This window comes from Anolis carolinensis, unplaced genomic scaffold (genome assembly GCF_035594765.1).
Source record: "Anolis carolinensis isolate JA03-04 unplaced genomic scaffold, rAnoCar3.1.pri scaffold_7, whole genome shotgun sequence".
Taxonomy (NCBI): domain Eukaryota; kingdom Metazoa; phylum Chordata; class Lepidosauria; order Squamata; family Dactyloidae; genus Anolis; species Anolis carolinensis.
In genome coordinates, this window is record NW_026943818.1 from 34,847,081 (window position 1) to 34,860,420 (window position 13,340).

The 13,340-nt window shown below is 41.3% G+C and overlaps 1 protein-coding gene across 1 annotated transcript in view; it reads right to left on the reverse strand.

Annotated features, from left to right (window-relative positions):
• Positions 1 to 13,340, reverse strand: part of tjp3 (tight junction protein 3) — a 36,539-nt gene that overhangs the window by 17,740 nt on the left and 5,459 nt on the right. Inside the window, exons 3-11 of the mRNA XM_062960072.1 lie at positions 9,877 to 10,001; positions 9,671 to 9,773; positions 7,674 to 8,112; positions 3,125 to 3,228; positions 2,875 to 3,037; positions 1,328 to 1,403; positions 1,171 to 1,235; positions 1,013 to 1,088; positions 778 to 934 (exon numbers count right to left, since the gene is read on the reverse strand). Of these exons, the coding sequence (XP_062816142.1) occupies positions 778 to 934; positions 1,013 to 1,088; positions 1,171 to 1,235; positions 1,328 to 1,403; positions 2,875 to 3,037; positions 3,125 to 3,228; positions 7,674 to 8,112; positions 9,671 to 9,773; positions 9,877 to 10,001 (1,308 nt within the window). The remainder of the gene's footprint in view (positions 1 to 777; positions 935 to 1,012; positions 1,089 to 1,170; positions 1,236 to 1,327; positions 1,404 to 2,874; positions 3,038 to 3,124; positions 3,229 to 7,673; positions 8,113 to 9,670; positions 9,774 to 9,876; positions 10,002 to 13,340) is intronic.

Here is a 13,340-nt window from a genome sequence, read left to right on the forward strand (position 1 = left end):
TGACTGCTCACCCAGACCAGGCTTCGAACTGGCCGCTCGACGGTTGACTGCTCACCCAGACCAGGCTTTGAACTGGCCGCTCGACGGTTGACTGCTCACCCAGACCAGGCTTTGAACTGGCCGCTCGACGGTTGACTGCTCACCCAGACCAGGCTTCGAACTGGCCGCTCGACGGTTGACTGCTCACCCAGACCAGGCTTCGAACTGTCCGCTCGACGGTTGACTGCTCACCCAGACCAGGCTTCGAACTGGCCGCTCGACGGTTGACTGCTCACCCAGACCAGGCTTCGAACTGTCCGCTCGACGGTTGACTGCTCACCCAGACCAGGCTTCGAACTGGCCGCTCGACGGTTGACTGCTCACCCAGACCAGGCTTCGAACTGTCCGCTCGACGGTTGACTGCTCACCCAGACCAGGCTTCGAACTGGCCGCTCGACGGTTGACTGCTCACCCAGACCAGGCTTCGAACTGGCCGCTCGACAGTTAACTGCTCACCCTGACTGGGCTTTGAACTGGCCGTTTGACAGTCGGGTGCTCACCCTGACCAGGCTTCGAACAGGCTTCACCCTGACCAGGCTTCGAAATGTTTACAAAGTTAAGAGGGAAGTCAACACCAATTATGAAGAGTCAACATCTGTCAGGAAACTGAGATGGAATCTACATGTTCCGGGTTGAAAGGCATCTATCATTCATTTACAACTTCGGAACAACATCAGCGAAAATATTGCCATATAAGAGACCTTATTACAATCCACAAAGTGTGACAGACTTCCTCACCTGCAGGATCTGGTCTCCTTCCCGGATGCCTTGGCCCTCGGCTGGGCTTCCTTCCTGGACTCCGGCCACGAAGATCCCCACGTCGTTGCCACCAGCGAGACGCAGGCCAATGCTCCGGGCTTTGATGAATCGGACCACTTTGGAGTCCGGGCTGTACCTGGAAGCGGAGAAGGAGCCTCAGGAAGGGGTCGAGTGGCCCGACGTTGTTACCACCACCACCTTCTATGACCCTTACCCATAAAGGCCACCACTTTGAGGGTCGCCAACCTCCTCCTGGGAGATATAGTTGTTCTCCGGGACTTTCGGGACCTCTAGAAAATCAAGGGCAAAAGGATTAGCTCTACACTGGACTTTACTTCTCTAACACGCAGCAGGAAAAGCTCACGGACTCACCAAAAACAGGAGTGGGAGTCAGTTCCTTCGCCGGACTTCGTTTCTTGCTGGAGCGCCTCCTCGGTCTGGAACGGGAAAAGATGGGAGAAAACTGAGTTATTTCCACAGTATAGATGAAGCCAAGGAGAGTGACAATCTGTGGGATAAAATCACTTACGGAACATCATCCCGAGGGGGAGGTTCGGGGGAATGCGAAGGTGGCGGCGAGACGTCGGACCCGATATCCGAGATGTCTGTAAGGAGAAAAAGAAGAGTTTGCATTTCTTCCTTGGGCAAATGCATGCCCCAAAGCTTGTAAATAATATATAGATTTCCCCCTACAAATATATTAATTTATGAATTTTCCCCTCATATGTTTGCAGGTCTTTGCAAATCCTATATACATATAGATATCTAGAGATTTCCATGTACCTGTATATCTGTACCTATATGTATACATTAATTTAATATATGAATTTTCCCCTCATATGTTTGCAGGTCTTTGCAAATCCTATATACATATAGATATCTAGAGATTTCCATGTACCTGTATATCTGTACCTATATTTATTTATTTATTTACAGTATTTATATTCCGCCCTTCTCACCCCGAAGGGGACTCAGGGCGGATTACAATGAACACATATATGGCAAATATTCAATGCCAACAGACAAACAACATACAGTATAGACAGACACAGAGGCATTTAACATTGCTTGAAGAATTACGGTATCTATATCCTCCCTTTTCTCCCTAAAATGAGACTATTAATGTATCACGACAGAAGCCAATAATGTATATGTATACATTAATTTAATATATGAATTTTCCCCTCATATGTTTGCAGTTCTGTGCTAATCCTGTATACATATAGATATCTAGAAATGTCCAGGTACCTGTATATCTGTACCTATAAGTATACATTAATTTAATATATGAATTTCCCCTCACATGTTTGCAAGTCTCTGCAAGTCCTATAAAGATATAATTCTAAATGTCTAGATAGATAGATATTAATATAGATATAGGCCTTTTAAATACGCACACACACAGAGATGTTTGTAGTTCTTTGCAAATCCTATATACAGTAGAGTCTCACTTATCCAACACTCGCTTATCCAACGTTCTGGATTATCCAACGCATTTTTGTAGTCAATGTTTTCAATACATCATGATATTTTGGTGCTAAATTCGTAAATACAGTAATTACTACATAGCATTACTGTGTATTGAACTACTTTTTCTGTCAAATTTGTTGTATAACATGATGTTTTGGTGCTTAATTTGTAAAATCATAACTTAATTTGATGTTTAATAAGCTTTTCCTTAATCTCTCCTTATTATCCAACATATTCGCTTATCCAACATTCTGCCGGCCCGTTTACGTTGGATAAGCGAGACTCTACTGTACATATAGATATCTAGAGATTTCCATGTACCTGTATATCTGTATCTATATTTATACATTAATTTAATATATGAATTTCCCCTCACATGTTTGCAAGTCTCTGCAAGTCCTATAAAGATATAAATCTCTCTATATAGAGAGCAATGTCTAGATAGATGTAAACATAGATAAATGGGGCTTGCAAATATTGCAGGAGGGAAATGCACATATATAGAGAGAGGATTTGCAAACTTTTCAGGGGGAAAATGCAAATGTGAAGTTAGTATATATAATTATAGAGCTATATCTGGCTCCCCAACTCCCATCATCCCCTCACCATCCAAGTGGGAGCTCTCGCCCTCGCTCTCCTCCACTTCGGGGATGTTGATCAGAAAGTGAGTGTCGTCCCGAACCACGTACAGCGTGAGGCGGCCTTCCGACCCTTCGATCAACTGCCGGGTCTCTTCCAGGGACAGGTTCTCGCTGGACACGCCGTTGATCTGCGAGGGGTTTGGAAGGGTTTCAGAGATGAAAGAGACCCTAATCCCTCCGGACAGATGGCCATCCAGCTTCAAACCCTCTCCCACCTTGAGGATCAGGTCCCCTTCTTGCAAGTTGCGATCCTTCGCTGCGAGGCCCGTCTCCCGGATGTGTTTGATAAAGATCTGGCTCCCGAGTTTCAATCCATATTCTTTGTTTTTTTGGGGAGGAAAGAAACAAAGGCAAATGGTCAGCAAAAGCAAACTGAGTCCGGTGTCCTTCTATGGTTGGATCCTAATAAACCTATTATTCTATGAGTATGAGTCTATGAGTATGCATCTAGAGGTACGAATAATAATGAATTATTATTATTATTATTATTATTATTATTATTATTATATTGTTATTATTATTCTATGAATATGAATCTACGAGTCTATGATTCTGTGAGTCTATGAGTCTGAATCTAGATGTATGAGTCTATGAGTATGAGTCTATGACTGTGAATCTATCAGTCTATGATTCTTTGAGTCTATGATCCTGTGAGTCTATGAGTCTGAATCTAGATGTATGAGTCTATGAGTATGAGTCTATGACTGTGAATCTATCAGTCTATGATTCTGTGAGTCTATGATCCTGTGAGTCTATGAGTCTGAATCTAGATGTATGAGTCTATGAGTATGAGTCTATGACTGTGAATCTATCAGTCTATGATTCTGTGAGTCTATGATCCTGTGAGTCTATGAGTCTGAATCTAGATGTATGAGTCTATGAGTATGAGTCTATGACTGTGAATCTATCAGTCTATGATTCTATGAGTCTACAAGTATGAATCTAGGAGTATGAGTCTACGAGTCTATGACTCTGTGTCTATCACTCTATGATTCTATGAGTATTCTAGTATGAATCTAGACGTATGAGTCTATAAGTTTATGAGTATGAGTCTAGGAGTATGAGTTTATGACTCCGTGGGTCTATATTATGGTTCTATGTGTCTGACTATGAATCTAGGAGTATGAGTCTATAACTCTATGCATCTATCAGTCTATGATTCTATGAGTATGAGTCTATGTGTCTACGAGTATGAATCTAGGTGTATGAATCTATGTGAGTCTATGATCCTATAAGTATGAGTCTATGAGTATGAATCCAGGAGTATGAGTCTACGAGTCTATGACTCTATGTGTCTATCAGTCTATGATTCTATGAGTATGAATCTAGAAGTCTGAGTCTATGACTGTAAGTCTATGATCCTATAAGTATGAGTCTATGAGTATGAATCTAGAAGTCTGAGTCTATGATTCTCTGTGTCTGACTATGAATCTAGGAGTATGAGTCTATGAGTCTATAACTCTATGCAACTATCAGTCTATGATTCTATGAGTATGAGTCTATGTGTCTATGGTGTATGAAACTAGAAGTCTGAGTCTATGACTGTGAGTCTATCAGTCTATGATTCTATGAGTCTACGAGTATGAATCTAGAAGTATGAGTCTACGAGTATGTGTCTATCAGTCTATGATTCTATGAGTATGAGTATGTGTCTATGGAGTATGAATCTAGAAGTCTGAGTCTATGACTGTGAGTATCAGTCTAGGATTCTATGAGTCTACGAGTATGAATCGAGGAGTATGAGTCTACGAGTCTATGTGTCTATCAGTCTATGATTCTATGAGTATGAGTCTATGAGACTATTAGTGTGAATCTAAGAGTATGAGTCTATGTCTATGAGTATGAATCAGGAAGTCTGAGTCTATGACTCTGTGAGTCTATGATCCTATAAGTATATGAGTATGAGTATGAATCTAGATGTATGAGTCTATGAGTATGAGTCTATGCCTAGGAGTATGGATCTCGGAGTATGAGTCTATGACTGTGAGTCTATCACTCTATGATTCTATGAGTATGAATCTAGGAGTATGAGTCTAATATGTGTCTATCAGTCTATGATTCTATGAGTATGAATCTCTATCTATGAGTATGAATCTAGGAGTATATGACTATGAGTCTATCACTCTGATTCTATGAGTCTACAAGTATGAATCTAGGAGTATGAGTCTATGACTCCGTGGGTCTATCTGTCTATGGTTCTAGGTGTCTGACTATGAATCTAGCAGTATGAGTCTATGAGTGTCAATCAGGAAGTCTGAGTCTATGACTCTGTGAGTCTGACTCTGTGAGTCTATGATCCTATAAGTATATGAGTATGAGTATGAATCTAGATGTATGAGTCTATGAGTCTATGTCTAGGAGTATGAATCTATGTATGAGTCTATGACTGTGAGTCTATGACTGTGAGTCTATCAGTCTATGATTTTATAAGTCTATGAGTATGAATCTAGGAGTATGAGTACGAGTCTATGAATCTATGTGTCTATGAGTATGAGTCTATGTCTATGAAAATGAATCTAGAAGTCTGAATCTATAAGTATGAGTCTACGAGTATGACTCTAGAAGTATGAGTCTATGACTGTGGGTCTATGTCTATGGTTCTAGGAGTATGAGTCTATGACTCTGTGAGTCTCTAAGTCTATGATTCTATTAGTACAAGTCTATATGTCTATAAGTATGATGTAGGAGTATGAGTCTATGACTGAGTCTATGATTCCATGAGTATGAGTGTATGTGTCTTTGAGTATGAATCTAGAAGTATGATTCGATGCGTCTATGATTCTGAGTCTGAGAGTCTATGATTCTATACGTATAAATCTATGAGTAATAATCTATGGGTCTGAATCTATGAGTCTATCAGTGTGAGTATGATTCTATGAGTCCAGACATATAAATCTATGAGTAATAATCTACGGGTCTGAGTCTATGAGTCTATCGGTGTGAGTATGATTCTCTGAGTCCAGACTCAGATAATTCTATGAGTAATAATCTATGAGTCTATTAGTGTGAGTATGATTCTATGAGTCCAGACTCATATAAATCTATGAGTAATAATCTGTGGGTCTATCAGTGTGAGTATGATTCTCTGAGTCCAGACTCAGATAATTCTATGAGTAATAATCTATGAGTCTGTCAGTGTGAATATGATTCTATGAGTCCAGACTCAGATAATTCTATGAGTAATAATCTATGAGTCTATCAGTGTGAGTATGATTCTATGAGTCCAGACTCATATAAATCTATGAGTAATAATCTGTGGGTCTATCAGTGTGAGTATGATTCTCTGAGTCCAGACCCATATAAATCTATGAGTAATAATCTATGAGTCTGTCAGTGTGAATATGATTCTATGAGTCCAGACTCAGATAATTCTATGAGTAATAATCTATGAGTCTGTCAGTGTGAATATGATTCTATGAGTCCAGACTCAGATAATTCTATGAGTAATAATCTATGAGTCTATCAGTGTGAGCATGATTCTATGAGTCCAGACTCAGATAATTCTATGAGTCTATCAGTGTGAGCATGATTCTATGAGTCCAGACCCATATAAATCTATGAGTAATAATCTACAGGTCTGACTCTATGAGTCTATCAGTGTGAGTATGATTCTATGAACCCAGACTCAGATAATTCTGAGTCTGTGATTCTCACCTTCTATGAGTATGAGTGTATGTGTCTTTGAGTATGTATCTAGAAGTATGAGTCTGTGACTCTGAGTCTATGATTCTATGAGTATGAGTGTATGTGTCTTTGAGTATGAATCTAGAAGTATGAGTCTGTGACTCTGAGTCTATGATTCTATGAGTATGAGTGTATGTGTTTTCGAGGATGAATCTAGAAGTATGCGTCTGTGACTTTGAGTCTATGATTCTATGAGTATGAGTGTATGTGTCTATTAGTATGATCTAGAAGTATGAGTCTATGACTGAGTCTATGATTCTATGAGTATGAGTGTATGTCTCTTTGAGTATGAATCTAGAAGTATGATTCGATGCCTCTATGATTCTGAGTCTGAGAATCTATGATTTCTATACGTATAAATCTATGAGTAATAATCTGTGAGTCTATCAGTGTAAGTATGATTCTATGAGTCCAGACATATAAATCTATGAGTAATAATCTACGGGTCTGAGTCTATGAGTCTATCAGTGTGAGTATGATTCTATGAGTCCAGACTCATATAAATCTACTAGCTGTGCCCGGCCACGCGTTGCTGTGGCAAAGTGGTGGTGGTATTGGTTAAAAATTGTTGTGTAATTTTTATTTGATGTTATTTGAATTTTTTATTAATTTTATTGTAAGTTATCTTTTTATTTATTATATTTTATTATTTTCTTGTATTATTTTTAGTTATTTTCCGTTATTATAGTATTTTATTGTATTAATTTTTTAGTGTATTTTATTATTTTTTATTGGGTTGCTAGGAGACCAATTGGGCGGAGCTTAGCCTTCTAACTGGCAGCAATTGGATAAAAGCAATTATTCCTCTCCCTCTAATTAGGAGTTTATTTTTCTTTTCTTTTTGTTGTATCAACCTAGAGGCATGGATGATGGGTTGTGTTGTCAAATTTCAAGGCTGGGGGGCCTGTAGTTTTGTTGTTTTGTGGGTCGCCGTGATGCCATCACTCTTTTATATATATAGATAATATTTAATTTAATCTATATATATAAAAGAGTGATGGCATCACGGCTATGAGTCTATCAGTGTGAGTATGATTCTATGAGTCCAGACTCAGATAATTCTGAGTCTGTGATTCTCACCTTCGCTCTCCTTGCTCTTGACCAGCACGGTGCGCAGGGGCTTTGTCGGCACGTCGTCTTGCTTCGGCAACCGCTTGAACCCGGACATTAAGGCCAGGCCTCCGCCATAGCCGTTGGCGACGGGTGGCCCGTCCGACACGCTGTCGCGGCTCCTCCGGCGGTGGCCCCCATCTTGGCTGCGCCGCCGGCTGCGGATGGGTTGCCGCCGGGGGGCGTCGGGCTCGTCCCGGTGGCGGCCGGAGCTCCGCTCGCTGGAGGAGTCCCCCTCGTAGCCGCGGTTGTGGTCCGCCTCCCAATGGCGCCCCCCGCCGCGGCGGAAGCTGCCCTCCTCGTCCGAGTCCCGGTCGTGGCGGACTTCCGGGGAACGCGGAGCAGGGCTGCTTTGGGGTTGGCTGGGCCTGGCGGCCGGGAGGTGGATTTTACGGGGCCGCTTCACCGTCTGCCACAAAAAAGGGAAAACCCAGTCCAAAATGTTGCATTTATTAGCCCAAATACATTTCACTATACCAGTAGCTAATCCTTTCTATATACCTCGATCTTGTGGCTTCACCTGAGCACTACATCCATACATAGCTATATACTGAGCTAATCCTTTCTATAGACTACCAACTTGTGGCTGCATCTGTACATAGCTACATACCAGTAGCTAATCCTTTCTACAGACTGCCCTCTTGAGGCTGCATCTGAGTACTACATCCGTACATAGCTATATACCAGTAGCTATATCCTTTCTATATACCGCCCTCTTGAGGCTTCACCTGAGCACTACATCCGTACATAATTATAGACTAGTAGCTAATCCTTTCTATAGACTGCCACCTTGTGGCTGCATCTGAGTGCTACATCCGTACATAGCTATATACCAGTAGCTAATCCTTTCTATATACCGCCCTCTTGAGGCTTCACCTGAGCACTACATCCGTACATAGCTATAGACTAGTAGCTAATTCTTTCTATAGACTGCCACCTTGTGGCTGCATCTGAGTACTACATCCGTACATAGCTATATACCAGTAGCTAATCCTTTCTATATACCGCGATCTTGTGGCTTCACCCGAGCACTACATCCATACATAGCTATAGACCAGTAACTAATCCTTTCTATCTACTGCCCTCTTGTGGCTTCACCTGAGCACTACATTCATACATAGCTACATACCAGTAGCTAATCCTTTCTATAGACTGCCATCTTGTGGCTGCATCTGAGTGCTACTTCCGTATTTAGCTATATACCAGTAGCTAATCCTTTCTATAGACTGCCATCTTGTGGCTGCATCTGAGTGCTACTTCCGTACTTAGCTATATACCAGTAGCTAATCCTTTCTATAGACTGCCATCTTGTGGCTGCATCTGAGTGCTACTTCCGTACTTAGCTATATACCAGTAGCTAATCCTTTCTATAGACTGCCGTCTTGGGGCTACATCTGAGTACTACATCCGTTCATAGCTATAGACCAGTAGCTAATCCTTTCTATATACCGCCCTCTTGTGGCTTCACCTGAGCACTACATGCATACATATTGACCAGTAACTAATCCTTTCTATATACCGCCGTCTTGTGGCTACATCTGAGCACTACATCCATACATAGCTATAGACCTGTAACTAATCCTTTCTATATACCGCCCTCTTGTGGCTACATCTGAGCACTACATCCATACATAGCTATATACCAGTAACTAATCCTTTCTATATACCGCCCTCTTGTGGCTACATCTGAGCACTACATCCATATATAGCTATAGACCAGTAGCTTATCCTTTCTATATACCGCCCTCTTGTGGCTACATCTGAGCACTACATCCATATATAGCTATAGACCAGTAGCTAATCCTTTCTATAGACTGCCATCTTGTGGTTGTATCTGAGCACTGCAACCGCACATAGCTATAGACCAGTAACTAATCCTTTCTATCTCTATACTGCCCTCTTGTGGTTTCTCTGAGTGTTGCATGCAGATATTCCCAACTTTTGGAACGCCCGAAGCCCACACTCACAATATTGGCCACCCGGCCGCAAGTTTTCAGCGTCTGGATGGCGAAGGAAGACGAGACGTTGTCCATGGAGAGGCCGTTGACCATGGCGATCTTGTCCCGGGTCCTGCCCAAGAAAAAGGAAAACGTGGAAGGAGGCGGTTGAGAGAGTGGCACCGAACAGGGGCCGTCTACACAGAGGAATGAATGCGGTTTGGGTTCGGACTCACTGCAGTCGGCCATCCGCTGGTCCTCCAGGAACAACGTCAGAGACGATGATCGAGACGTCTCTGTCGGAAGCACTGGGGCGATCCCGGCCTCCCGAGATGGCCAGGCCAAAGCCCTTCCGGGGATCCTGAGCAGAAAAAGAGAGCCATTGATTACAATGGAAGACCTGGAAAATTCCTAGAGAGGATACTATAGTACACAGTCACATTGGGAGACCTAGAGAATTCCTAGAGAGGATACTATAGTATACAGTCACATTGGGAGACCTAGAGAATTCCTAGAGAGGATACTATAGTATACAGTCACATTGGAAGACCTAGAGAATTCCTAGAGAGGATACTATAGTATACAGTCACACTGGAAGACCTAGAGAATTCCTAGAGAGGATACTATAGTATACAGTCACATTGGGAGACCTAGAGAATTCCTAGAGAGGATACTATAGTATACAGTCACATTGGAAGACCTAGAGAATTCCTAGAGAGGATACTATAGTACACAGTCACATTGGAAGACCTAGAGAATTCCAAGAGAGGATACTATAGTACACAGTCACATTGGGAGACCTAGAGAATTCCTAGAGAGGATACTATAGTATACAGTCACATTGGGAGACCTAGAGAATTCCTAGAGAGGATACTATAGTATACAGTCACACTGGAAGACCTAGAGAATTCCTAGAGAGGATACTATAGTATACAGTCACATTGGGAGACCTAGAGAATTCCTAGAGAGGATACTATAGTATACAGTCACATTGGGAGACCTAGAGAATTCCTAGAGAGGATACTATAGTATACAGTCACATTGGAAGACCTAGAGAATTCCTAGAGAGGATACTATAATATACAGTCATACTGGAAGAGCTAGAGAATTCCTAGAGAGGATACTATAGTACACAGTCACATTGGAAGACCTAGAGAATTCCTAGAGAGGATACTATAGTACACAGTCACATTGGAAGACCTAGAGAATTCCTAGAGAGGATACTATAGTACACAGTCACATTGGAAGACCTAGAGAATTCCTAGAGAGGATACTATAGTATACAGTCACACTGGAAGACCTAGAGAATTCCTAGAGAGGATACTATAGTATACAGTCACACTGGAAGACCTAGAGAATTCCTAGAGAGGATACTATAGTATACAGTCACATTGGAAGACCTAGAGAATTCCTAGAGAGGATACTATATTATACAGTCACATTGGAAGACCTAGAGAATTCCTAGAGAGGATACTATAGTATACAGTCACACTGGAAGACCTAGAGAATTCCTAGAGAGGATACTATAGTACACAGTCACATTGGAAGACCTAGAGAATTCCTAGAGAGGATACTATATTATACAGTCACACTGGAAGACCTAAAGAATTCCTAGAGAGGATACTATAGTATACAGTCACACTGGAAGACCTAGAGAATTCCTAGAGAGGATACTATAGTACACAGTCACATTGGAAGACCTAGAGAATTCCAAGAGAGGATACTATAGTACACAGTCACACTGGAAGACCTAGAGAATTCCTAGAGAGGATACTATAGTACACAGTCACATTGGAAGACCTAAAGAATTCCTAGAGAGGATACTATAGTACACAGTCACATTGGAAGACCTAGAGAATTCCTAGAGAGGATACTATAGTACACAGTCACATTGGAAGACCTAGAGAATTCCTAGAGAGGATACTATAGTATACAGTCACACTGGAAGACCTAAAGAATTCCTAGAGAGGATACTATAGTATACAGTCACACTGGAAGACCTAGAGAATTCCTAGAGAGGATACTATAGTATACAGTCACATTGGAAGACCTAGAGAATTCCTAGAGAGGATACTATATTATACAGTCACATTGGAAGACCTAGAGAATTCCTAGAGAGGATACTATAGTATACAGTCACACTGGAAGACCTAGAGAATTCCTAGAGAGGATACTATAGTACACAGTCACATTGGAAGACCTAGAGAATTCCTAGAGAGGATACTATATTATACAGTCACACTGGAAGACCTAAAGAATTCCTAGAGAGGATACTATAGTATACAGTCACACTGGAAGACCTAGAGAATTCCTAGAGAGGATACTATAGTACACAGTCACATTGGAAGACCTAGAGAATTCCAAGAGAGGATACTATAGTACACAGTCACACTGGAAGACCTAAAGAATTCCTAGAGAGGATACTATAGTACACAGTCACATTGGAAGACCTAGAGAATTCCAAGAGAGGATACTATAGTACACAGTCACATTGGAAGACCTAGAGAATTCCAAGAGAGGATACTATAATATACAGTCATACTGGAAGAGCTAGAGAATACCTAGAGAGGATACTATAGGATACAGTCACATTAGAAGACCTAAAGAATTCCTAGAGAGGATACTATAGTATACAGTCACACTGGAAGACCTAGAGAATTCCTAGAGAGGATACTATAGTACACAGTCACATTGGAAGACCTAGAGAATTCCAAGAGAGGATACTATAGTACACAGTCACACTGGAAGACCTAAAGAATTCCAAGAGAGGATACTATAGTACACAGTCACATTGGAAGACCTAGAGAATTCCAAGAGAGGATACTATAGTACACAGTCACATTGGAAGACCTAGAGAATTCCTAGAGAGGATACTATAATATACAGTCATACTGGAAGAGCTAGAGAATACCTAGAGAGGATACTATAGGATACAGTCACATTAGAAGACCTAAAGAATTCCTAGAGAGGATACTATAGTATACAGTCACACTGGAAGACCTAGAGAATTCCTAGAGAGGATACTATAGTACACAGTCACATTGGAAGACCTAGAGAATTCCAAGAGAGGATACTATAGTACACAGTCACATTGGAAGACCTAGAGAATTCCTAGAGAGGATACTATAATATACAGTCATACTGGAAGAGCTAGAGAATTCCTAGAGAGGATACTATAGGATACAGTCACATTAGAAGACCTAAAGAATTCCTAGAGAGGATACTATAGTATACAGTCACACTGGAAGACCTAGAGAATTCCTAGAGAGGATACTATAGTACACAGTCACACTGGAAGACCTAGAGAATTCCTAGAGAGGATACTATAGTACACAGTCACATTGGAAGACCTAGAGAATTCCTAGAGAGGATACTATAGTACACAGTCACACTGGAAGACCTAGAGAATTCCTAGAGAGGATACTATAATATACAGTCATACTGGAAGAGCTAGAGAATTCCTAGAGAGGATACTATAGGATACAGTCACATTAGAAGACCTAAAGAATTCCTAGAGAGGATACTATAGTATACAGTCACACTGGAAGACCTAGAGAATTCCTAGAGAGGATACTATAGTACACAGTCACACTGGAAGACCTAGAGAATTCCTAGAGAGGATACTATAGTATACAGTCACATTGGAAGACCTAGAGAATTCCTAGAGAGGATACTATAGTACACAGTCACATTGGAAGAC